The 27838-nt window shown below is 37.0% G+C and overlaps 1 protein-coding gene across 1 annotated transcript in view; it reads left to right on the top strand.

Annotated features, from left to right (window-relative positions):
- Window positions 1-27838, top strand: part of CEP135 (centrosomal protein 135) — a 75234-nt gene that overhangs the window by 41290 nt on the left and 6106 nt on the right. The window contains exons 15-24 of the mRNA XM_059924088.1: window positions 6144-6295; window positions 12594-12709; window positions 12784-12938; window positions 13366-13421; window positions 15532-15700; window positions 16549-16659; window positions 16943-17128; window positions 23173-23382; window positions 24515-24717; window positions 25635-25739. Coding sequence (XP_059780071.1) covers window positions 6144-6295; window positions 12594-12709; window positions 12784-12938; window positions 13366-13421; window positions 15532-15700; window positions 16549-16659; window positions 16943-17128; window positions 23173-23382; window positions 24515-24717; window positions 25635-25739 — 1463 coding nt within the window. The remainder of the gene's footprint in view (window positions 1-6143; window positions 6296-12593; window positions 12710-12783; window positions 12939-13365; window positions 13422-15531; window positions 15701-16548; window positions 16660-16942; window positions 17129-23172; window positions 23383-24514; window positions 24718-25634; window positions 25740-27838) is intronic.

Genomic DNA, 27838 nt, shown 5'->3' with positions numbered 1-27838 from the left:
GATAGGGCTTTTAACAAATTGGTATGTGTTCTGATAGTCTTATTATCTTTCTGTGTTTTGTTTTGACTAGTGTCCTTTTCCCTGTCTTCACTGTTTTTATTTGTCTACTAATTCTATCATCTGTTTCTATCAGCTTTGGACCAGTTGATTTTTTTTCCTCTTCCTCATAGGTTGTATTTTCCTGTTTCTTTGCATGCCTGGTAACTTTAGATTGGATGTGAATTTTATTTTCTTGGTTGCTGGAGAGCTTGTATTCCTAGAAACACTCTTGAAGTTTGTTCTGGGATACACTTAAGTCAGATGGAAGTAGCTTGTTACTTTCTGGTTTTGCTTTTAAGCTTAATTAGGTGGGACTAGAACGGCATTTAGTTTTGGACTAATTTTGTTTTACTACTGAAACCAAATCTTTTTGATTACGCTCACTACCTGTTGCCTCATGAATTATGAGGTTTTCAAATGACTGATGGAAAAAGAAGCTATTCCTGGCCCTGCATGAGCCCTCAGTACTGTTCCCTCTAATTCTTTGATGGTTCTTTCCCTGGCCTTGGGTAGCTCTCTGTGAGCTGAGCCCTACTCAGCTGAAGATTCAAGGGGCACCCTTTATAAATCTCTGGTGCTCTTACTCTGTGCAGTTCTCCTCCAGTATCCGCCCTGCGAATTCTAACTGCTTTGGCCTCCCTTGACTCTCAGTCCTGTATTCTGAACTTAGGGGAATCACCAGGTCCAGCTGGTTTCTTTCCCTGTGCCACAGCCTGGAAATTCTTCAGGCAATAAACTGGAACAATTATAGGGCTCATCTCACTTGTTTCATCTCTCAGGGGTCACTACCCATCATTGCCTAATGCCCAGTGTCTTGAAAACCATTGTTCCATATACTTTGCCCAAATTTTTAGTTATTTCAGGTAGAAGGGTCCCTGTCACTCTAGCCTGCCCGGAATCTGAAAGCAAGAATTAATGAACTGGAAAATATATCTGAAGTACTAGAAGTCATTGGAAAGAGACTAGGAGATAGAAAATATAAAATAAGTTAAAGCCTTAGAGAATAAAGTGAGAAGGTCCAACATTTATTTAGTCAAAATTCTAGGAGAATATAATAAAATATGGGAGAGGCATAATTGATACTTTTCTAGGTATGATAGAAAACACAGGAGTCCTCTGATTCAGGATGTACAGTGAATTCCAGTAGCATAACAAATCCCAAGCAAGATAGATAAAAAGAAAATCCATACCATTTTTATAACAATAAATAATACAAGATACCTATGTATAATTTTGCATGATCTTAATAGAAAACATTTTGCATCCTTACTGAAAGACATTAAGGAAGACCTAAATAAATGGAGAGATATATCCAATTTATTAAAAAGGTGACAGATATTATGTTTATAAAAAAATGTAAATTCTTCCCAAATTCATCTGTAGAGTTGACATAGTTTCAGCTGAAATCCCAAGAAGATGGGTGGGTGGGTGGGTGGATGTGTGTGAGAGTGAACACTGACAATAGATTTTAAAATTTACATGGAAGCAAAGAGCCAAGAATCACAAAGAAATTTTAAAGAAGAACGTGGTGTGGAACTTGTCTTACTAGATATGAAGGCTTTAGAGTCATTAATTAAGATAGGGTGGTAGTGCTCAGGGATTAAGAGAGTGATAAAACCCAGTAGAGAGCAAACCCACAAATTATGGAAATTTGATATGTCGAGGACTCAGATGAATGGGGTAAGAGAGGATTATTCAGTAATTTATTGTTTCTGGGACAATTGACTGTTCATATATACGTACATAAAAAAGTAATTGGGGACTTCCCTAGTGGTCCAGTGGGTAAGACTCTGCACTCCCAATGAAGAGGGCCCAGGTTCGATCCCTGATCAGGGAACTAGATCACACATGCATGCCGTAACTAAGGGTCCACATGCCACAACTAAAATATCCCACATGCCGCAACGAAGATCTCATGTGCCGCAACTAAGACCCGGCGCAGTCTAGATAGATGGATGGATGGATGGATGGATAGATAGATAGATAGATAGATTTTTTTTTAAATAAAAAATAAAATAAAAGAGGAATTGGATCCTACTTAAAATATACCAGACGCAAAAATCAGTTCAAGGTTACTTGCAGCCTTGAATGTTCAAGAAATAGCTACAAATTTTAGAAGAAAATACAAGAGAAAAATCTTTTTTACCTTGGCAAAATAATAATAATAGCAATCATTTATATAGCATTTACTGTGTGTCAGGTACTTTTCTCAACATTTTATATATATTCATGTATATAATTTTAATTCTCACAACAACCATAAGAAGTAAATGCTAATATTATCCTTATTTCACAGATAAGGAAACAGAGGGGAAGCTTGCCCAAGATCACACAGCTAGCAGGTGTCTGGTGCCAGTGTTTGCTCCTAAACAAGACACAAATAAGTTTATTCCTTTAAAGAAAACATAGATAAATAGGACCACATTGACAAGAACATCTTTGTTTATCAAATAGCCATAAATTGAAAAGACAAGCCGCTAATGCAGAGAACAACTTACCGTACATTTAACCTAAAAAAAACTCAACAGAAGGTGTGAATTGACACTTCATGGCAGAAGAAATTATAAATGGTTAATAAATATAAAAAGATGTTCTATCTCAATAATAAGGGAAATACCAATTACAACCACAGCAAAATCATTTCACATCCATCAGGTCATCAGAAATTAACAAGTTATAGCTAGTATTATTAGTTTGTGAAGCTTCTGGGAGTGCAAACTGGTGGTACCTCTTTGGAGAATAATTTGGCATTGTTCTAGGTTAGCAAAGGCATACTCTATTAGCCAGCAAATCCATTTCTAGATATGAACCTTGGATCAAAGTCAATAAACTATGGCCCCTAGACCAAATCTGGTCTCCAGTCTGTTTTTGTAATAAAGTTTTTATTGGAACACAGCCATGCTTATTTGTTAATACATTGCTTATGGCTGTTTCTTTGTTACAGTAGAGTAGTGGCAAAGGACCATATGGCTCACAAAACCTAAAATGTTTACTCTCTGACAGAAAAAAGAAAACAATCTGGATGTCAGTTGTGAGGAAAATAAACAGTGGTAAGTCATACAATGGCATGTTACAGAGCAACAAAAATGAATGAATAATAGCTACAAACATCAACATGCATGAATCTTGCAAATATGATGTTGAAAAAAACATGCAGTATGATTCTGCTTATGTAATGTTCAAAAACATGCTAACCTAAACTGTAAATTGTTTGGAGATTCATACAAATGTGGTGTGCTAAGGAAAAGCAAGAAATGAGAAACAGAAGACTCAGGATAGTGGATACTGTGGGCAGGAGTTAGGGGATGTCATTGGAGACTGCTCACAGTAGTTTCAAAGGTTCAGGTAATATTTTTTAAGCCAGGTGATGGGTACACAAATGTTCCTGTTTTTAATCTTTATACCACACATGTACTCTTGTTTGAACAAGAATTCTGGAAGATTTTTAGTGCAAAAAAAATTTTTTTTCCTTTCCCACCTCCGTATCCCACAAATTACCATCCACAGCTCTCTTTCCTGGTGTTTACCTCCCTGTTTCTAAATAATGTGCTTGTGCTATTTAGTCTTTATTGATTTAAGGTTATTTAGTGAGTCTCCGTGATGGTAGATGATGGATTAGCACTCCCCTTTTCTTCCCCCATTACATAGTTTAATTACATATTTTGCTCACTTAAGTAGTTATTGTTTATATTACCAAGACTTCTCGTGGTTTACGGCTCAGCCAAGTGGGACAGTACTACTCTTACCTTTTTTCTTGTAGACCATTTTCCTGGAGTTAATAATAATTGCTTTTGTTTTGTTTTTTGTTACTCTTCTGTTTTTCATTGCTAATTTTTATCAAGAACTCCATCTCTGCCTCATGCCTTTCAATATTTTTTACCAGTTCTGGTCTTTTTCCCCCGAATACCTCCCTTCTTGAGCTTTCTATCTTGCTTCATTATGGACTATGTCTCTCCATAGCTGTCCTCATAAGACTTTCCCTGTCCCCCTCTCCTGTGTTGAACCTCATGTTTTCTTCTTTTCTTGGTTTGTTCCTTCATTATGGTATAGCATCTTCTCCAGCAGTTTCCTGAAAAAGAATACATGGGAGGAAATTTTTTTGGTACTCTGCTTGTCTGAAAATGTCTTTATTCAACTTTCATAATTTATTATTTGGCTTAGGCATATGGCAGTCTACATTGGAAAATTATTTTCACTAAAAATTTTGAATACTGTTCTCCATTGGTCTTTCAACTTTCTTTGAGATGTCTGATGCTATTCTTTTCTGAGTCCTCTGTACATGACATGTTTTTATTTCTGAAAGGATTTGGGGTTTTCTCTTTATCTTATGTTCTCAATTTCTTTGGTAATTTACTCTACTCTTCTGTTTTCTCTCTCTGGAGCTTTATTTGTTGGTTTTAGACTTCCTAAAGAGATCTAATGTTCTTATCTTTTCCCCTTTATTTTCTCTTTGACTTCTTGTTCTGCTTTCTGGGAGATTGCCTCAACTTTGTCTTTTAGCCCTTCTATTGGTTTTTTTAATATATTTGATTTCCAAGAAAACTTTCTAGAAAGAGATAACTGGGGTATGAGTGTCCCAGTATATAGACTTTCAGCCAATCTCCTTGTTCAGTTCTCCCCGTGACCCCACCCCACAGCTTCATGCCTCCACGTGTTGAGCTTCTTCAGGGTAAGTCAACTGGCTGCGCTCATTGGTATTCCCTATTGTGGCCATTTTAGGTCAGTGATTCTCTACTGGGGTCAGTTCTGCCTCCTAAGAGATATTTGGCAATATCTGGAGAATTTTTGTCTGTCACAATTAGGGGAAAAAGTACTTCTTGTATCTGGTAAGCAGAGGGCAGGGATGCTGCTAAATGTCCTACAGTGCACAGGACGGCCCTCACAACAAAGAATTATCTGGCATCAAAGGTCATTAGTTCCTAGGTTCAGACCCTGCTTTAGATTGTATATATCTTTCTTCCACTCTGAACCGCTCTCTGCTCTTTGTCTTCCACAAGTTTTTGAAGTCACGTGTTCACCCTTGTTTTCTCTCTTGTTCTCTCTGTATTATGAGTATATAACCTTCTTATTTCTTTACTGTCATTTTAGCACTTTTTCCAGAAGAAGGGATGTTAAAAATGTGTGTGGTCAGTCTACAGTTTCAACTGGAAGGCTTAAATTTATCACTAATGTTTCTTGGTTTTGAATTTTGTATATAGATCATTATTGCATCTAGAATTTATTTTTGTACGTAAAATAAAATAGAATCTAGCTAATTTTTTGTCTCTAGTGAGTGGCTATCCCAGCTCTATTTTTAAAGAGTTTATTCTTTTCCCACTTTCTTAAAATGCTGCCTTTCCTAAACTTACATTTGTGATGTATCTGCTTGTCCATATGTGAAATCCATACTATCTTAATTATAGTAGCTTTTTCATTTATTTTGATATCTCATAAAGCAAGTCGAGCTGCAGTCTTCCTCCTGCCCCCCATTCTTACTGTTTTTTCTTAACTTTCTTTTTTCCTAAATAAATTTTAGAATGAAATCTGAGTCACCCATCTAATTTTAAAAAGGTTGTGTCAGGATTCTTACTGAAATTTTATTGAATTTACAATTATTTCAGGAAATTTTAATCCGTTTCCAATATTGTGTTCCCATTCAGAAACATGGTGTGTCTTCACATGAAGTCAGGTTGTGTTTTATGCTCTTCAGGAAAATGTTACAGGTTCCTCATATAAATCTTCTCCATTTTGTGTTTGGGTTACGGTATTTTCTGCTCTGATTTTTCTTCAGTTCAGTCCTAGCTACTTTTCTTTTTAGAAATTTCTCAAAATTTTGGTCTGCTAGTGGTTTCCCCTCATTGCTGTTATGGATACATTCTTTTCTTCCTTTCTTGCCTTTCTTTTTTGGTATCTTTTCTTTGATTTCAATGATATTGAAGAGGAGAGAGAGAAAAATGTGTTTGCCTATTCTGACGTCTAGAACCTAAAGTGTACACATGACTTTTAAAGTATTTTTAAATAAATCTAATTTATTTCCTTAGTTTTCTTCCAGAAATATTATGAAAGAGTGCTTAAGGAAAAGAAACTGAGACACATACCTATTAATTTTTAAACTTTAATTATAGCTTGAAAATGAAAAATGTGAATTAAAGTCTAAAATGTTAAAAATGAAAGAAACAATAGAGGCTTTAGAGAAAAAAGTAAAACTCCAAACTCAAAAACTTAGCCATGTGGCTGGTGACTCATCTCATCAGAAAACAGAGATGAACTCACTTAGGTAAGTTTATTGAAAGTTTCATTTCTCTTCCGGGAACAAGCTTGTTGCTATATAAGGTTCATAATGGTGGCATTTTGGACTAGGCCTTTGAAAAGCAGTAGTTCTCAAAGTTGGCTTTGCAGCAGAATCACTTGGGGAGCTTTTGTAAAGTATGGATTTAGGGACTGATCTCTGGAGGTTCCTGTTCACTGAGTGAATCTGGGTAAGTTTTGAGTATCTGTACTTTTAAAGACTTTAATAACTTGATATGATTGCAGGCAAATTTTTGTACCTACCTCCTTCTAACATCTCCCTAACAGATACAGGCGTACTTTGTTTTATTGTGCTTCAGTTTATTGTGCTTTGCAGATGTCGTGTTTTTTACAAATTGAAGGTTTTTGGCAATCCTGCATCAAGCAAGTTTATTGGTGCCGTATTTCCAACAGCATTTGCTCACTTCGTGTTTCTGTGTCACATTTTGGTAATTCTTGCAATATTTCAAACTTTTTCATAATTATTATATTTGTTATGATCTGTGATCAGTGAGCTTTGTCTATTACTACAACTCTCTGAAGGCTCAGATGATGGTTAGTATTTTTTATTTTTTTTATTTTTTTTATTTTTGACTGCGTTGGGTCTTCGTTTCTGTGCAAGGGCTTTCTCCAGTTGCGGCAAGTGGGGGCCACTTTTCATAGTGGCGCGCGGGCCTCTCACTATCGCGGCCTCTCTTGTTGCGGAGCACAGGCTCCAGACGCTCAGGCTCAGTAGTTGTGGCTCACGGGCCTAGTTGCTCCGCGGCATGTGGGATCTTCCCAGACCAGGGCTCGAACCCGTGTCCCCGGCATTGGCAGGCAGATTCTCAACCACTGCGCCACCAGGGAAGCCCCGATGGTTAGTATTTTTTAGAAATAAGGTTTTTTAATTTAAGGTATGTGCATCGTTTTTTTCAGACATAATGCTATTGCACACCTAATAGACTACAGTATAGTACAGACATAACTTTTATTTTTACTTACTTATTTTTTCAATGGCTTTGAATTTTTAATTTAATTTTTTTTATTGAAGTATAGTTGTTTACAATGCTGTGTTTCTGGTGTACAGCAAAGTGATTCACTTATACATATGTGCATATATATATATATATTTATACATATACACACATATATACTTTTTCATATTCTTCCCGTTATGATTTATAACAAGATATTGATTACAGTTCTCTGTGCTATACAGTAAGACCTTGTTGTTTATTTTATATATAGTAGTTTGTATCTGCTAATCCCAAACTCCTAATTTACCCCTTCCCCCTTCCCCCTTCCCCTTTGTTAACCATAAGTTTGTTTTTTATGTTTGTGAGTATTAAACATAATTTTATATGCCCTGGGAAACCAAAAAATCCACATGATTCACTTTATTGCCATATTTTCTTTGGTGGTCTGGAACCAAACCCACAGTATCTCCAAGGTATGCCTGTACTTCAGATTGTTTGTACTCCTTAGTGTAGAATTGCTGGAAATTACAGAGTTTTTTGCTACCTATGTCATTGTTCTTCTCGTTCTTCTTTCAAAGAAATGTAAAATCAGAATATTTATATACAGAGTCTAAAAGGTGATGTGTCTGAAAAATGGTAAAAAAAAGTCAGTATGGCCCAAGTAGGGTGTATCTACAGGTTGAAGTCAGGTAATAAAGAACTTGGTATGATAACCAAGAGTGTCTGGATTTTATCTTACAAACATGGAGAACAAACAGATTTTTAACCAAGGGGGTGACTTCCTACCATTCCTCTTAGGAAGTGAACTCTCACAAAAATAGGGAAGGTGAATTTGGAGTCTTAAGAGACTGATGGCAGACAATGGAGACAATGTGTCTGGAGTGAAACAGTGACAATGAACTTGGAGAACAGTGGCCAGATTTAGGAAACATTTGTTACACAAAATCAAAACAAACTATGTAATAAGACCAAGAGCTGGCTGTTTGTCTGTTTAATTAAGGAATACTGTTTAGGAAGAACTAAGGTAGAAGCTTCTTTTTCCGTTTTGGTTTTTTTTTTTCCTTGCAAGGCACTACATACATCCTATGAAGGAGAGCTACCTGAATGGAATGGCCTCTCCCCCTCTGGTTCATGTCTATGTTCAGCTCCAAAGTACAAATACCATGGTATATTTCTGTCACCCAGAATTACTAGTCTACCCTTTTCCGTTCTGTGTCCAGATGATTGGAGCTGCATTTAGTCCATTTTGCTTTTTCCTTCAAACTATAGCTATAACTCCCCTTTCCTCCCCTCACAGGATGCCCTTTCCAGTCTTATAAGACAGAGCTTTCAGTGCCCTCCCTTGGATCCCCTACCGTGCGGCTCCTTTGGCGTTTTCTCTGCTATGCTAGTACCCTTTTCTCTTACCCAGTCTGCTACTTCCCTCACCAAGGAATAATCCAGTCACTGTGTTATAGGAATGGGTTGTGGAGAATTTTCTTTTTACCTTGTTATAGGAATGGGTTGTGGAGAATTTTCTCTTTACCGGTATTTGTTTGTCTGTAAACAGAGATAGGTAATAACGGGGGGATTGCAGGATTCCATAACTTTTTTTTGCTCTGACAAATATCAGACTTGTCTCTGAGGAAGGTGTGTCAGTCACATTCTCCATATCAGTATACATTGGTAAACATTAGAACCATGAGTTCAAGCTGTCAAGTTCACATCCAAAGCTGAACCCAATACAAACATAATACCAAGCACTGTATGGAAATAAAGTCTCCTTGTCCAAACCTCATGCAACTTTTGATATGTTTAGTAGAGATCTTGCTGTCCCTTTAATCACATCAAGTTCTGTTTCCCTTAACATGAAGACATTTAAGAAGCTGATACTCAGATAGATAAAGCATATATTCCTTTTCATCCACCTGGTGGGCCCATTTTCTCTTTCCCTCCCTGAGTTAGGCATTTTTCATTAAATTTCAGTGCCACCAAACAGTCTTTTCTATATCAAGCACAGTCTCTAATTGTCCAAATAGAGGATCTTTGGTCTAGTCTCTTGGTGCAGCAGCAGAGGACAATAGCCTTAATCCTTACCACTGCTAGCTATGAGGCTCTAAACATTTAGATTCCTGCAGATGAAAATACCGTCAGACTGTTTTCATTTCACCTTAGTCTTTAGTTACTCTGTGTACCTTCTTTAAAACTAGAGGGTTATGTATTTATCCAGGATCAAATAAATGCATTAGCGGATTTTCCTGGAAAGAGCCCATAAGCTCTAGTTAGAGTTATTATTATGGCAATAAGTATCAGCTATTATAGTAGAGTGTGTTTGTATATTCAGAAAACCAAATATAACTGGTCTCCTTCGAGAAGTATTTATTTGTTAAGGGAATTGAGAACCATTTTAGATAAGGCTCATAGATTCCTTAGGATGCCTAAGAATTATCTTTTGGGCATGCCTAACATTTTTTTCTACCAAGACAAGAAGAGGAGCCAGGGCCCTAAGTAAGGACAGCTGAGCTCATGGGACTGGACTTAGAAGGGCCAAGGGACCTAGGACCACCAGATATAAATCATCATCCTTTTGCAGAAATGTGAAAGAAAAGCCAGTCCTGATCTCTTTTCCCCTCTCTCAGTTATCAAGAGATGATACTTTCTCAGTTAGTGGTGGGTCATAACCATAGAGTCTTGGAGACATCTGAAATAAAACAGGGATACCAAAAAAAAACACAAAAAAAACAGCGATACTGGGCTTCCCTGGTGGCGCAGTGGTTAAGAATCCGCCTGCCAATGCAGGAGACACAGGTTCGAACCCTGGTCCAGGAGGATCCCACATGCCGCAGAGCAGCTAAGCCCGTGTGCCACAACTACTGAGCCTGCGCTCTAGAGCGCACGAGCCACAACTACTGAAGCCCGTGTGCCTAAAGCCCATGCTCCGCAACAAGAGAAGCCACTGCAATGAGAAGCCTGCACACCGCAACGAAGAGTAGCCCGCTCTCCACAACTAGAGAAAGCCCATGGGCAGCAACAAAGACCCAACGCAGCCAAAAATAAATAAATAAATAAATAAATTTTAAAAAACAGGGATACCATATCAATCTCTCTTTCTTCTAAGAGGCCATTAAAATTCCAAACCTACGCCTCTTAGATGGAGCTTCAGCTCCATTTTACAACTTGAACACTTCTTATGAATAAAGGACCCTTTATGATGCTGTCTTTGTTTAAAATATAGTCCATCATGAAGAGAAGTAATTACTTTTGCCCCCTAAGATGAAAACATGTATACATCCATGTACTGTAATAAAACTGAGGAATTTGAGGCTCAGAGAGATGGTCTTATCCAGCCACATGGCTGGTAAGTAGAGAGCTAGAATTTTGATTCTAAGTTTTATTGCTTCGCTCTCTGGTGGGAAGTCATCACTTCCCTTTGCTTTTTGCTTATAGCACTTTCGAAGCTAAGAAATTAGCTCATCCTAGCAACTTAGTGCTCAACAGTTTCTCAAATTTTCCTTTCCAAACACCATGATGACAAATAATATGATAGTCACTCAACTATTCTTTCCTATGAACTTTATACCTCAGTTCTTTCGTTAAGAAGACCTTTATCTTAGCAGCAATCCTTCTGTCAGAAAGTTACCACCGAGGTCTGTGTGGAATCTCTATTATTCCCTTGCCTGTCTACACTAGAATATGAAAAGGCAAAGCTATTTTTAAGACTCAGTAAGGGCCTCCTTTATATGTATAATCAATCAAGATGTTATCCTGCCTTCATTTATCAATCCTACTTTCATTAGGAATTAACCCTGCTAATGAACTTAGATGTAAAAAAATCTTTACATTTCTACCTAGGGTTTCAAGCACTGCCAACTACTGGGTGTCCTTCATTAGGAACTCTGGGAGCCATTCCATTTTTGAAAGGATTCTTCATAGCTTACTGGCAGACATTTTCCCTTCCACATAGAAGATGTCCTGTGCTCTTCGTAGTAGTCAATGTGATGTAGTAGAAAAACATGGATATCAGGGTAGACTAAACTGGATTTATATGTTTTCTTTGCCTTAATAGCTTTGCCATCTTGAACACGTTATTAGTTATTTGTTTCTCTAATATCGAGATAATGGTTCTAATTATGGAACTGTCCTAGGAATAAATGAGCTAATGTCTGTAAATTATCAGTACAGTGAATATTAGCTTTCTTTTTTCTCCACTCCGTGTAGTTATATCCCTCAGAGTAATAGCTGTAGCTTTTACAAGCAGCTTGAATACAGTGAGTCACCTGGACCTCACAGATGATTTTATGAAGTAAAATTGCTTGAACCAAGAATCTTTCTGACTTGGTTTTATTTGGTTGTGCAATTCTAAAGAAGTCAGCCTCACCTTGACTTCCCTCCCTGCCTCTGGGTCATCATTCACTTGCTATTAGAGCAGTCAGGGTCATGTCTTTTGTGTTTCAGAATATCTCAGTGTTGCATGTAAAACTTCTTCATTTCTGTGGGAGATGTCCCATCTTACTAGTGGTTTCAGAATCCAACCTCCTCCCTATTAGGCAATTCTAAGCTAAGCCACCTTTAGTATCTTCTACTATCTCATCTTCAAACAAACCCTAAAAGGAACCTGTGGAAGTCCCCAGTAAATAGCCTAACGTGAGAGCCATGTTTTTCCAGCAAGGCCAGGCTAAGAATTCCTAGGCCAGGACTAAAAGCTTCCAAAGACCCTAGATGACATGAGAGCAAATTCTTGTTACTTCTGAAAAAAAATTAATCTTACTGATCAGTAAAGGATTCGTCTGAAATTGTCTTTATTTTTGCTGTATGTCCTTTTTTTTTGCTCCCTGAAACCAGTCTTTAGTCTTAAATCCTCATTGCACTACAGTAAATACCTATTTCCCTGTTTACTATGACCTCCAGTTGACTACCTATCAAAAAAAGTCAGAATGTGAAGCAGAATTAAAAGCTTGCTGGTCAGGATGGTCAGGATCTTGAAGTGCTAGGCCATTCTGTAAAAACAAGACTTTTCCTTTGCCTTGACTATTGGAAATAGATTTTAAGAGAAAGAGGGTTGATATTAGGAAACTGAGAAAAGCTTTAAAACTACTAGGAAGCCTCTAGAAAAATGTATACAATTAATTTGATTTTTACACCATATTATTTTGAGGAAGATGGAACAGTTTTGAAGAAAGGAATAATATATATAGTATAATGCCCTTGATTATACTGGAAGAGCTTTAAAATAAGGAATAAAAGAAACTTTAAAAATAAGAAAATTATTTGTTAAGATCTTTCATTAAAAAAAAATTATTTCTACCAGAGGTAAAGAATACCATTTGTTTTTGTCCACTGACTCTTTAGGCTAGTAAATGAGCAGCTACAGCGGTCACTTGAGGACTCTCAGCACCAACTTTCCATGAAAAGAAGTGAACTTGAATCAGCACAAGCACAAGTTAAAATACTGGAGGAAAAAATAGGTAAGTATTCTTAAATTTTGTTTTTGCTAATCCTAATTTACTTTGTCTAACAAACATTTCTTTTTCATTTATAGGTAAACTACACTTCAAGATGACTTCACAGAATGAAGAGGCTCATGTAATGAAAAAGACCATTGGTGTTATTGATAAAGAAAAAGACATTCTTCAGGAGACTGTAGATGAGAAGACAGAAAAGATTGCAAACTTGCATGAAAACCTAGCTAATAAAGTATGTGACTGTTAAGTAATGTTATCCAGCATCTGAACAGAAAAGCTTATTTTATTCTCTGTTTTAGATATGCAGTTCTTACTGCCTGTGTACAAGTTCCTAAGACCCAAGGCCGTATCTTCTAATGTGTTTAAATTTCATTTTATACCAATAATTTGAATCTTTAAAAGTTCTATTTCTAGAATACAGTTTTATCATATATGATTATAGCAAACTCAAGGAACAATTCACATTCTTAGAGTGAGTAGAAATATGACAATATATGAAATATAATTGGTACATGGAAATATGTTTACTGGAGGTTTCTTTTGTAACATAATTTATATAATTGGATTTAAACTATATAAAAGTGACATTGTATCAATTCAAATGAAGACATTTCTATATGAATGGTTTAGAATCTTACATATTTTTATAATTTCTATAGGAAAAAGCTATTTCTCAGATGAAGACAACAGTCTCAGAGTATGAATCTTCTATGAAGTAAGTAATCAATGGAACGGCATCCAGCTTTTTTAGAAATTTTCAGTGAATACAGCTTTATCTATTTGAATAGCAATCTGGCAATAGGAAAATTTCTTTTCCAGTTTTCCTATTTTTACCAGTATCAGTTATTTTCTCAGTTTCCTGCATGGAAATGTTATCCTCTTTAACTTTCTCCCTTCCTCTGTCATCCACATCTAAACAATTATGTCTTATTAATTATTCTTTTACATACCTACTTGCTCCTTATTTCTACTGTAATTACCCTGTGCAGGCCCTAATCATTAAAACTCAGATTACCCTAGTAGCCAGTGTTGAATTTATTCCACATCTAAACCTTTTTGAACATTGTTACAAGACTTTACATTTTATGTCTGGTCTCTCTACTTCAAGACAAAAGTCACTAATTGTATTTATTTTATACACCCTTACATATTATATAATAGTGGGGACTTAAACATTAAATAAGTGCCAATTGAACCATTTATGTTCTGCTCCTAACACTTGAAAGTCTTCTGTTTTTACTTGACTTTTAGAATAATAAATTTATTTTATGACTTTATTTGCACATAATGATTGGTAGAGATCTAAAATATCTGCTTCACCTAATCAGTATCTTAATGAAGTAGTTGTAATTTCTTTTTTTAAATTTTATTGCAGTATGGTTGATTTATAATGTGTTAATTTCTGCTATACAGCAAAGTGATTCAGTTATATATATATATTCTTTATCATATTCTTTTCCATTATGTTTTTTTTTGGTTTTTTTGGCTGCATTGGGTCTTCATTGCTGTGCGCGGGGTTTCTCTAGTTGCGGTGAGCGGGAGCTACTCTTCATTGCGGTGCACAGGCTTCTCATTGTGGTGGCTTCTGTTGTTGCAGTGCGTGGGCTCTAGGGCATGCGGGCTTCAGTAGTTGTGGCTCGCGGGCTCTAGAGCGCAGGCTCAGTAGTTGTGGGGCACGAGCATAGTTGTTCCGAGGCATGTGGGATCTTCCCGGACCAGGGATCGAACCTGTGTCCCCTGCATTGGCAGGCAGATTCTTAACCACTGCACCACCAGGGAAGTTTCCCATTATGGTTTATTATAGGATACTGAATATAGTTCCCTGTGTTATATAGCAGGACTTGTTGTTTATCCATTCTGTAATACTACTTTGCATCTGCTAATCCCAAACTCCCAATCCTTCCCTCCTCCAGCCCCCTCCCCATTGGCAACCACAGTCTATGTCTGTGAGTCTGTTTCTGTTTCTTCGATATGTTCATTTGTGTCATATTTTAGAGTCCACATATAAGTGGTACCATATGGTATTTGTCTTTCTCTTTCTGACTTATTCGTTTAGTATGATAATCTCTAGGTCCCTCCATGTTGCTGCAAATGGCTTTATTTCATTCTTTTTAATGGCTGAGTAGTCTTCCATTGTATATATGTACCACATCTTCTTTATAGATTTCACTGTCAGTGGACATTTAGGTTGCTTCCATGTCTTGGCTATTGTAAATAATGCTGCTATGAACATAGGGGTGTGTGTATCTTTTTAAATTATAGTTTTGTCTGGGTATAGGCCCAGGTGTGGGTTTGCTGGATCATATGGTAACTCTCTTTTTAGCTTTTTAAGGAACCTCCATACTGTTCTCCATAGTGGCTGTATCAATTTACATTCCCACCAACAGTGTAGGAGGGTTCCCTTTTCTCCACACCCTTTCCAACATTTATTATTTGTAGACTTTTTAATGTTGGCCATTTTGACTGGTGTGAGGTGGTACCTTATTGTAGCTTTGATTTTCATTTCTCTAATAATTAGCAATGTTGAGCATCTTTTCATGTGCCTATTGGCCATCTGCATTTCTTCTTTGGAGAAATGTCCATTTAGATCTTCTGTCCAGTTTTTGCTTGGGTTGTTTGTTTTTTTGTTATTGAGTTGTATGAGCTGTTGGTATACACCCTTGTTGGTTGCATCATTTACAAATATTTTCTCCCAGTCCATAGGTTGAGTAGTTGTAATTTCTTGCATTCCTAGTATACTTAAATCAGAGTACAACAGTTTTCTTGTAAATGAACTAAATTTTTCAAAAAGCTTTCTTTATTATTGCTAACCACCCATGTAACAGCCACCTAAAGGAAACACTGATTAATCGGGACCGTGAGATAAGCAGCCTCCGGCGCCAACTTGATGCAGCTCACAAGGAACTTGATGAAGTAGGAAGATCTAAAGAAATGTCTTTTAAGGAAAACAGAAGATTACAGGATGATCTGGCTACAGTGGCAAGAGAAAACCAGGTATGAGCACAATGCATAAACTTTGATAGTTTTATAGTATACAGTTATACAATATATTCATTGTTTGCTAAATTTTAAAGCTCTAAATATGCTTTCTAAATTTTAATTATATAAATATCAACAACAAAAGGAATAATTCTTTAAGGAGAATAGTGTTTATAAGGGTATTTTAAAATGTGGTTTAGAATGCTGCGGTATATTACAGGGTGTCTAATGGGTACAACTGTAGTCCCCTCACCATTGTGGTCTTTGTTGCAAGGAATCCTGAAGCTGGGAGCATGGTGTTCTCTATGGCAGAAATTGGTGTTACCCTACTGGGTGAGGACCTCAGCATCACCCCCAGGGCAAAGTTGCTGTGTTTTAAAGACCCATGATAGATTTTAATTATTCATACTTACTTCCAGTGGCTTAGAGATATGCCTGTAAGTTAATTAATGAATAGTTTAGAATGGCAAATACTAAAAGGTATTGGTTTTGTTTGTGCTGGTTTATTAAAGGATTACACCAAGAAAACCAATGATTTTCTTATTTTAAATATTTTAAAAAATTATTCATTATAGAGCATATTGCTGATATATATTTTTTTAAATGTCAACCCCTGAGCGTAGCTAGCCCTTAGTTTAAATACCAGATATGTGGTCACATATATTGTGGGAGATACATGGTAATATTTGGTTAAAAAGTCAAGATCAGTCAAGAAAAACATGTGAAAATAACAGTCAGGAACAGTTTTCCTTTTTTCCTACTCTCACTTATTCCCCAAATTCAGAAAGAGCTATTTGAACATGAATAGAACTCATTAGGTGCTACATTGATTTTAGATTTGTCTTCAATTTTCTGATTTATAGCAAATTTCATTGGAATTAGAAGCAGCAGTGCAAGAAAAAGAAGAAATGAAGAGTAGAGTTCATAATTACATAACTGAAGTGTCACGATGGGAGAGCTTAATGGCTGCTAAGGTGAAAAAACATTGTTTAGGTTGGACTTAAGACTGATTTTTTTTTTAACTTTTTCATGTTTCTTTATTCTGTCTCCTCTATTAGATATTAACATATGAAAGTGGAGATCTTGCCTACTGTCTGTATATTTTCTTACAGATCTTACTTAGTATAGTGTCTGCACAGATAGCTTATGCTTCCTAAATTAAAACAAAAATCCCAATGTGTGTATATGTTTATGACATGGGTATTCCAGTGAGTAATGATGACTAATTTAGAAACAATTTGATTGTGGTTAAACCAGGAAAGAGAAAATCAAGATTTGTTAGATAGATTTCAGATGCTTCATGACCGTGCTGAAGACTGGGAGGTCAAAGCCCATCAAGCTGAGGGAGAAAGCAGCTCAGTTCGACTGGAACTTCTTTCTATTGACACAGAGAGGAGACACCTTCGAGAAAGAGTGGAGCTACTAGAAAAAGAAATTCAGGAGGTAATATATTCATTGGTCTCGCACAGACAGAATTTAGTAAAACAGAAAACATTCAAAGGCACTTTATTGAAGTGAGGTTTAAGCATTGGTAAAAATCAAGTTCAATGGTAATCTGTTATTAATTCTGGTAATTTGCTTAGGAGAGCCCCATTACTTTTATATTGTAAGTAAAATATACATAATATACTGTATACATAATATACAAATATACATATACATAATATAAAATTTACCATTTTAACCATTTTTAAGTATACAGTGGCAATTAGTACATGCATATTGTTGTGCAACTATCACCACCATCCTTCTCCAGAAGTTTTTCATCTTCCCTAGTTAAAACTCTGTACCCATTAAATACTAACTCCCCATTTTCCCCTCCCCCAGCCACTGACAACCACCATTCTGCTTTCTCTCTCTATGAATTTGACTACTCCATGTCCCTCTTATAAGTGGAGTCATACAATATTTGTCTTTTTGTGACTGAATTATTTTACTTAGGCCTAAGGTTCACTTAAATCTCAAGGTTCACCCATGTTGTAGCATGTGTCAGAATTTCATTCCTTTTTAAGGCTGAATAGTATCCCATTGTATGCATATACCACAGTCTAAACATTCATCTGTCGATGAACATTTGGTTTGTTTCCTTCTCTGGCTATTGAAAATAATGCTGCTATGAACATGGATGTACAATATCTATTCGAGTCTTTATTTTCAGTTCTTTAGGATATACCCAGACATGGAATTACTGGATCATATTGTAATTTTATGTTTAATTTTTTGAATAACTACCATACAGTTTTTCACAGGGGCTGCACCATTTTACATTCCCACCTGCAATGTTAGGGTTCCAGTTTCTCCACATCTTCACCAGCACTTGTTATTTTCTGGGGTTTTTTGTTTTGTTTTTCTGTTTTAATAATGGCCATCCCAATGGGAGTGAAGTGGTATTTCATTTTGGTTTTGACTTGTATTTTCTTAATGATTAGTAATGTTGAGCATATTTTGTGTGTTTATTGGCCATTTGTGTATTTTCTTTGGAGAAATATCTATTCAAATCCTTTGCCTAGTTTTTAATCAGGTTGTTTTCTGTTGTTGTTGAGTTGTAGGAATTGTTTGTATATTCTGGATTTCAATCCCTTATTAGATATGTGATTTGTGAATATTTTCTCCCATCTCATGGCTTACCTTGTCACTCAGTTTTATCCTTTGATGCACAGGAGTTTTAAATTTTGATGAAGTCCAATTTATCTATTTTTTTCTTCTTGCCTGTATTTTTGGTGTCATATCTAAGAAATCGTTGCTAAATCCAACATAATGCAGCTTTTCCCCTGTTTTTTCTATGCGTTTTATAGTTTTAGCTCTTATGTTGAGGTCTTTGATCCATTTTGAGTTAATTTTTATACATGATATAAGGTAAGGTTCCAACTTCATTCTTTTGCATGTGGATTTAAATAAGCTTTTGTCATAAAGACAGTCTAATAAAAGTCTCTTAATAAAATTTTGAGTTTAGTTAAAATATAGGGACCCTAAATAAGTTAGATTGATAAGGAACAGTTGGCTATTAGTTCTACTTTTGTTTTGTTTTGTTGGTATAGTATTGTAGTCGGTCTTTATTTTTTAGAAGAAAGTATTGATTATCTGTAGTGCGTAGAATTATGCACCCCCTACCCACCAAAATATATTTAGGTCCTAGCTCCCAGTACCTGTGAATGTGACCTTATTTGGAAATAGCATCTTTGCAGATTTAATCAAGTTAAAATGAGGTGGGCTTCCCTGGTGGTGCAGTGGTTGAGAATCCGCCTGCCAGTGCAGGGGACACGGGTTCAAGCCCTGGTCTGGGACGATCCCACATGCTGTGGAGCAACTAAGCCCGTGCGCCACAACTGCTGAGCCTGCACTCTAGAGCCCGCGATCCACAGCTACTGAAACCTGTGCGCCTAGAGCCCATGCTCCACAACAAGAGAAGCCACCGCAATGAGAAGCCTGCGCGCCGTAACAAAGAGTAGCCCCCGCTCGCCGCAACTGGAGAAAAGCCCGCGCACAGCAACGAAGACCCAACGCAGCCAAAAATAAATAAATAAATACTTTTTAAAAGGTTAAAATGAGGTGATACTGGGTAGGATGGACCCTAATCTGATAACTGGTGTCCTTGTAAAATAAGGGAGATTCAGACACAGAAGACACAGGGGAGAATGCCACATGAGGATAGAGGCAGAGATTGAAATGATGTGTCTACCAAGGCAAGGAACCCCAAGGATTGCCAGCAATCACTTGAGCTGGGAGAGAGGTGTGGAACAGGTTCTCCCTCAGAACCTCCAGAAGGAACCGATCCTGCTGACATCTGGATTTCAGACTTGTGGCCTCCAGAACTGAGAGGGAATACATTTCTGTTGTTTTAAGCTATCTAGTTTATGGTAATTTGTTATGGCAACGTTAAGAAACTAGTACAGATTTTGGTACCAGGAAGTGGGATGCTTTTGTAACAAACCTAAAAAGGGTCTTTGGAATTGGATACAGGCTGGAAGAGTAACGGGTACAGGCTGGAAGAGTTTTTTTTTGTTTTTTGTTTTTTTTTTTTTTTTTTTTTTTTTTTTTATTTTATTTTATTTTTTTTTGTTTTTAAACTTTTGGGTTTACCTTTTATTTATTTATTTTTATTTATGGCTGTGTTGGGTCTTCGTTTCTGTGCGAGGGCTTTCTCTAGTTGCGGCAAGCGGGGGCCACTCTTCATCGCAGTGTGCGGGCCTCTCACTGTCGCGGCCTCTCTTGTTGCGGAGCACAGGCTCCAGACGCGCAGGCTCAGTAATTGTGGCTCACGGGCCTAGTTGCTCCGCGGCATGTGGGATCTTCCCAGACCAGGGCTCGAACCCGTGTCCCCTGCATTGGCAGGCAGACTCTCAACCACTGCGCCACCAGGGAAGCCCCCAGGCTGGAAGAGTTTTGTAATGGGTACAGGTTAGAAGAGTTTTGTAATGGGTACAGGCTGGAACAGTTTTGAGGTGCCTGATAGAAAAGTCTAGATTACCTTGAAAAGTTTGTAGGTAGAAAGATGGACATTAAAGGCAATTCTGGTGAGAACTCAGAAAAAAGGAGGAAAGCTGTAGAGAAAACTTCTATTATTTACAAAATACATAAATCGTCATGAATGGAATTTGTCCAGAAATAAGAATGTTTCTTCTAGTGAGGTCTCAGATGGGATTGAGGAACATGTTATTGGACACTGGAGAAAAGGTAATTCTTATTATAAAATGGCAGAGGACTTGGCTGAATTATGGTGTACTCTTAGGAAAGTAGAACTTATAAGTTATGAACTTGGATGTTTAGCTGAGGAAATTTCCAAGCAGAGTATGAAAGGTGCAGCCTGGTTTCTCCTGGCTGCTTATAGTAAGATGTGAAGGAAAGAGGTAAATTGAAGAAGAAATTGCCAAGCAAAAAAAGAGCCGGGACTTGATGATTTGGAAAAGTCTTAGCCTATCCAGATAGCGTGTTCCGGAGGCCGAGAGCGTGTTCAGGGCCGAGAGTGTGGCTAGGCAAAGAGAGTAGGTGAGTGACTCATAGATCCAACCAATCACCTCAGCAGAAACACTGCCAGCTTGGGCTGAAAGAGACAGAAACAGGATAAAAGGAAAGAAGGCTAAACTTCTTGGATCCTACTAGCAGAAAACAGGCCACTAGAGTTATGGACATATGTTCTCCTTCAAGAAAAGGGAAGAATGAAGGTGGCTCAGAGATCAGCAGGGCTGCCAAGGGCAGCTCAAAAGCTGGTGGACCTGCTACGCTACCATGGGCCCAGGGGACTGGGCTATTTCTTCCTTGATTCCAGAAGGCAGCGCCACTGCCACTGTGAGCCAAGAGATGGGGCTATAGCTGAGGGCTGAGAAGGTGGGGCTGCCCTAGCAGGTCCAGAGGACAGAGTATCAAGACACAGATAATTATTTTTAGGCCTTGAAATCTAATGGAATTTGCCCTACTTGGCTGCAAGCTTACTTTGGACTAGTAACTCCTTTATTCCTTCTATTTTCTCCCTTTCAGAATAGGACCATTTTATGCCTGTTCCACCATTTTATTTCAGAGGGAGGTAACTTGTTTTCTAGTATCACAGGTCCTTGGAAGGAGAGGAATTTTGCCCCGGGAAGGACCATACCCAGAGTCTTACCCATTCTGATTTAGATAAGATTTTGGACTTAGAGTTGATGCTAGAATGTTGGAATAGAATGAATATATTTTGCACATGGGAAGGACATGAATTTGGGGGAGCCAGAGAGTTGATAGAATTATGGCCCCCCTGAAATATATTGAAATGCTAACCACCAGAACCTGTGAATGTGACCTTTTTGAAAATAGGACCTTTGCAGGTGTAATCAATTTAAGATGAGGTCACACTGGACTAGGGCAGGCCATAACCCAATGTTTGGTATCCTGATGAGATAAGAGAAATCTGGACACAGAAGACACAAGGAGAATGTCAAGTGAAGATGAAGGCAGAGATTGGAGTTATGTGTCTACAAGGCAAGGAACACCAAGGATTGCCAGCAATCACCAGAAGTTTGGAGAGAGGCATGGAACAGATTCTCCCTCAGAACCTCCAGAAGAAGCCAACTCTGCCAGCATCTAAATTTCAGACTTGTAACCTCCAGAATTGTGAGGGAATAAATTTCTGTTGTTTTAAGCCACCCAGCAATTTGCAATAATTTGTTACAGCAGTCGTAGGAAACGAATACACTATTTCTGTAAGTTTTTCTGTTAAGAGTATAATAACTAAAGGAATGTTTTTCAACCTTCAGAATAGTTCTCAGGAGAAACTATTCTTTAGTTCTTTGGTTCTTTGTCATTGTTCATGTTCTTATGTGATATATAAAATTGACTTACATATTTATATTTCTTTGGGGGAATTTTGATTAATTAATTCATTAATATTTGGAAAATCCAAGTACTTTTCTACAATTGTTGAAATTTATTAAATCTTCAAAGCAGTGTATTAGATTTTTAATGTTGATTCATTTTAGTAAAACTTGTTTAATAATTTAATTTTCAAATGTGGAATTCTTTCTAAATTCTAGAAGTAGAGTTTATATCTGTTTGTATTTATCACTCACATTTTAAATTGTGAAAAATTTTAAATGTGCATTACTCGGGGCTTCCCTGGTGGCGCGGTGGTTAAGAATCTGCCTGCCAGTGCAGGGGACATGGGTTTGAGCCCTGGTCCAGGAAGATCCCACATGCTACGGAGCAACAAAGCCCGTGCACCACAACTACTGAGCCTGCGCTCCAGAGCCTGCAAGCACAACTACTGAAGCCTGTGTGCCACAGCTACTGAAGCCCGTACGCCTAGAACCCATGCTCCACAACAAGAGAAGCCACTGCAATGAGAAGCCCGTGCACCGCAACAAAGAGTAGCCCCCGCTTGCTGCAACTAGAGAAAGCCCACGTGCAGCAATGAAGACCCAATGCAACCAAAAATAAATTAATTAATTAATTCTTTTTTTAATGTGTATTACTTTAGGAAAGAAGTGTTTATCAGTATTTCAAATTTTGCTCGTTATTTCAGTTATTAAAATCTTATAAAGTAGTATACTATTATTAGGTTAAATTAAATGTAAATATGACATTAGGTATATAGTTTTAAAGCAAACTCCATTTTTGAAATTCAGAATTTAAAGGCAATTGAGGAGTGATAAGTATATATGTTACTCTAAAAAGCATTATTATAACAAAGAGTTTATAAAGGAAAAATTTAATATGACTTCAAAGATCTCTCATGTTCACAACCCTAAAGCAGTAATTTTCATCTTTGCATCTTCCAAATATATACATGAGGTACTTAGTTACCATGATTAATAATTAAACACAGTATTTTTTTTAAGCATTAAATAGGGCATCTTTAAATAGCAGACAACTTCCTGAGAGTATCTTAAAATTGCAAAATTTTTAAAATTGCAAAAATTGGCTTTTATAGTTTTATAAAGTGACGTTGTAGCTACACAGATTCAAACCTTTAAAATTACTAGGTTACTTTAACTTTGTACCTGTTTTCTTATTTTCAGCACATAAATGCACATCATGCTTATGAATCTCAGATCTCATCAATGGCAAAAGCCATATCTAGATTAGAAGAAGAGCTGAGACACCAAGAAGATGAGAAAGCAACAGTATTAAATGATGTGTCATCTCTCAGAGAACTTTGCATTAAGCTTGATTCAGGCAAAGATATTATGACCCAGCAATTGAATTCCAAAAACCTTGAATTTGAGAGGGTAAGAACTTAAAAGATAATATTGTAGCATATTGTTTTTTTTATATATAAATTTATTTATTTACTTATTTTTGGCTGTATTGGGTCTTCATTGCTGCATGCGGGCTTTCTCTAGTTGGGGCAAGCAGGAGCTACTCTTCGTTGTGGTGCATGGGCTTCTCATTGCAGTGGTTTCTCTTGTTGCAGAGCACGGGCTCTAGGCGCATAGGCTTCAGTAACTGTGGCACGTGGGCTTCAGTAGTTGTGGCTCACAGGCTCTAGAGCACAGGCTCAGTAGTCGTGGCACATGGGCTTAGTTGCTCCACGGCATGTGGGATCTTCCCGGACCAGGGCTCAGACCCGTGTCCCCTACATTGGCAGGCGGATTCGTAACCACTGCGCCACCAGGAAGTCACAGTAGCGTACTGTTTTATTCAGCCCTACTCTAATTTGACTACTACATTCTTTGTCGAGGTTTCTTTGGCAAACATGATGATAAAATTAGGTGCTGTTTTGAAGCAAATGGGTATTTAGGAGAATACAAGTCTTCTAATTATAGAATAGGAACATATCCCAATACATTCTTTCTCTGTTTAAAAATAAGACTTATATGAAGAATTGAGCAGTTCATTCCTTTCTAAGTGGAATATTTTTCCTGATAAAAATCTTACTTAATTTTAAAAGTCGAGTTAACTGGAACGTCCCATTCCCAAACTGAAGCATTACTTTAAACAACCCAATGTGTGTTTTTAAACATGGGTGTTTCCAGTTTTCACTCATTTAGTAGTAACTTTATTTTCAGGTACTGAGAAGCTTCAAGACTGGTTTGACTATGTAATCAGAATATACATATTTAATAAACCATAAGGGCCTCCTTACTGATAGGGTGGCCACATTTTAGGATTTTATGCTAATTACCCTCTCTTGACAAGATAACACGAAAGAAAACTATTTGAGGGTTGGGATAGGTGTTTGCTAAAAAATTAGCAAAGATTATTTTGAAAATAAGATGTTTTTCTTATATGTGAAAAGTATTACAGAATCTTTAATCAGTACCCAAAATGAAGCAACTGATGTGTGTATAGCTCTGCAGATAATTTTTCAGAGTAAGTCTAAAATTATACTGAAGTAATCTTGCTTTGTTTTTCTTGTAGGTTGCAGTGGAATTAGAAAATGTAAAATCAGAATCAGAGCTGTTAAAAAAACAACTGTCAAGTGAGAGACATACAATTAAAAACCTTGAATCATTGTTGGCTACAAATAGAGATAAAGAATTTCATTCCCATTTAACCTCCCACGAGAAGGATACAGAAATTCAGCTGCTTAAAGAGAAGTTAACCCTTTCAGAAAGCAAATTGTAAGCGTCATGAATCAACTTATGTGAGGAAAATAGCTTGTCACAAATAATTTTTCAATATGAATAATTTTTTATAGATTTGTAGCATAAAACAAATGATAGAAAAATAGTGGAGGAACCAAAAAATTTTTTTTCGAAGTGTTGGGGGAGTGGGGGATGGGAGTGCAAAGCAAAGTATTTGATTACATGGCCACTGCTTTGGGAGACTCAGGGGGTTTAGCTCAGAAGAAACATCATGTTTGGGGGTGTAATTTGTATATGTTCTCCACAGAGGTGGTATCCGTGGAAGTGAACGAGTGGACTTTAGAAAAATACCTAAATTTGAGGAATGAAGAGAGAAGTCAGCGAAGGGGAGAGCATTTCAGAATGGGGAGAGTTGGCTGTGTTTCATGCTGTGGATTAGGAAAAAGGACTTTGAAAAGACCATGAAATTTGACCCTCATAAGGATATTGATTACCTTTTAGGAGATTGATGATGGAGAAGTTTGGACATATTTTTGGAAGAAGGGAGGAAACACAGTGTAGATAGTATGAGTGGAATAATTAACTTTTAAAAGGTATTAGAAATATATCTCTTTCTGAGGTAGGAGTCAAGAAAGAGCCAATAAAGATACTTTACTTTTTGATGTTACAATTCATGTCTTCTCACATTTGTATCTCCAGCATTGCTGCAGTGCCTAGCACATACTAGAAGCTCAGTAAATGTTCGTTAAATAAATGAGATGAATGAAAAAGAAAACTTTGTGATAGAAGCTCCAGACGTTTATGGAATTATTGTTGAAAAGTCTTCTCTTTTTTTCATCCTTATATGTCACCTCCATTTGTATTTATTAATAACAAAAACAAAAATCCATAGCACTTGATGCTATAAAACAGAATATTTATTATTTATTTGATTTTCTAAATTTGTTTTTAAGAAATAGTCAAAGGCGGGAAAACACCATGCTTCGGGCCAAAATGGCACAATTACAAACAGATCTTGATGTTCTGAAAAGGCAGATTTCAACTGAAAGATATGAACGGTAAGAATATATTTTTAGTGTTGAACAGCGTTTTTATTTATTCCCTATTCTATTACAAAAGGATTTAATATGGCTTACAAATAGCAAACTTTTCTTAGCATTAATATGTAAAATAAATTTCGTTGGTAATTCTTCCTAAAAAGGCAACAAGTGTTGTAGAAGATAATATCCCCACAGTAAAGTAGCAAGTATTGTATAAATGTTTGCTGTAGCATTCCTCAGGGCAAAATTAGGGCATTATTTCAAAGGATATAGTTAGGGAATCAGCAAGCTAGTAAGGATTCTACAAGAGCCCAAAACATTATGGTCCAATAGGAAATTCCAAATACAAATCGTCGTAAAAGCGATGATGCTGATGATCTTAAGGGCATTTAACAAATATATGCCAGATACTATGTATGTATCTGATTAATCCTATTAACTATCTATTATTGTGCCTATATTATTATTAGAAACTAAGGTCACGCAAATAGTAAATAGCAGAGCCAAGACTAAAATCCAAACAGGTTTGTCTAATTTTAAAGCCTGTGCTCTTAATCTTTTCAGTATATTCCCTACAGCTTAGGAATTTTCATAGTCACTTATATTTCAGTTCATTTGCTTTATTATGTTGAAAATTTTAATCTCCAAGTGTTACAAACAGGAATGAGACCTGCTTTAACAGTGAAAATCCAAGTCTAATTTGTGAATCAATTTGTCAATTTACTTTTCTTCCATTTTTCTTTACTACTGTATTAATACCATAGGCATCAGCATTCCTAAGATTTCATTCTCAAATAGTGGTCAGATTGCTTATTTAGGTCAATATTTTGAGTTCTCTAATCTTATTCTTAACCATTTGCTTCAAAACTTTTAAGTGATGTGCAATTTGGATTATAGATGGAATTTGCTAGGAAATCAATATTTGTGATTTCAAAGAGAAATGAAGCCTGAGGTTGCATCAGTGTCATGAAAGCAGTGTTGTTAATTTCTTATAATTTAGAAGATCTATTTTCTGAAATAGATCTATATGTGTAATGATTTCTATATGTGTAATGATTTTCATTTATTAATGACAACTGAAATTCTCTTCAATTCAAGGGTCCTAAATCAAGCTCTCTGTTGCCTAGGGTTATAGACTCCCTTAATTCTTCTCCTTTTTCCTTGCCCCTGGTCCCCAAAGAAACCTTGACCCACATGACCATGTCTTTCCTTCTCTTTACCATGCAACTAGATCATGCATTTTTAAAGGGGCAGTATTGTCACTGCAGGGAACAATATGGATTCTTGGGGAAGAGGGAATGGCAAAGAAACCTTAGGTATTACAGTGATTTATGGCCCTCCGAAGAGCCACAGTATATTAACAGTGTATCTGTGTATTAAAATCTGATGTATTAAAATTGGACGGAGGGGGAATAATTTGGGGAGGGGCATCTAAAAAAGTTTTTTTAGGGGATTATAATGAAAAAAGTTTGTGAAGCACCCATCTAGGTAGAAATCCTAAGTACTGAAGAGCTCAAGTCAGAAAGTCTGGGCCAGGGACTGTGAATAGCCCACAGTAGAGGTGGCAACACAGTCATCATGCTTTGTGGGGCAAACCCAGACATAGCAGAAAGTAGATTATTTTACTTCTAACATTTGGGCGTTTTGAGACAGGAAGAAGGAAGAGGACTAGATTTATGTGCAAGAAGAGGTGGGAAAGGTAGGGGCAGAGAGGGGAACCAACCAACTTTGAAAATCTATATTCAGAGGGGCTTTGAACAATCTCTTAAAGTACATATTCCTTTAATTGAAATCTTTTATCCTCAACTTAAAAATGATATAAAGACATAGGATTTATTTATTTGTTTGCTTGTTTGTTCATGGCTTCATTGGGTCTTCGTTGCTGCCTGTGCTTTCTCTAGTTGCGGTGGCGAGCAGGGGCTACTCTTCATTGAGGTGTGCAGGCTTCTCAATGCAGTGGCTTCTCTTGTTGCGGAGCATGGGCTCTAGGCGCGCAGGCTTCAGTAGTTGTGGCACGTGGGCTCAGTAGTTGTAGCTCACGGGCTCTAGAACGCCGGCTCAGTAGTTGTGGCACATGGACTTAGTTGCTCCACGGCATGTGGGATCTTCCTGGACCA

This window comes from Balaenoptera ricei, chromosome 5 (genome assembly GCF_028023285.1).
Source record: "Balaenoptera ricei isolate mBalRic1 chromosome 5, mBalRic1.hap2, whole genome shotgun sequence".
Taxonomy (NCBI): Eukaryota; Metazoa; Chordata; class Mammalia; order Artiodactyla; family Balaenopteridae; genus Balaenoptera; species Balaenoptera ricei.
Note: the sequence above shows the minus strand (reverse complement) of the source record. Positions and strands in the feature narration are given on the sequence as shown.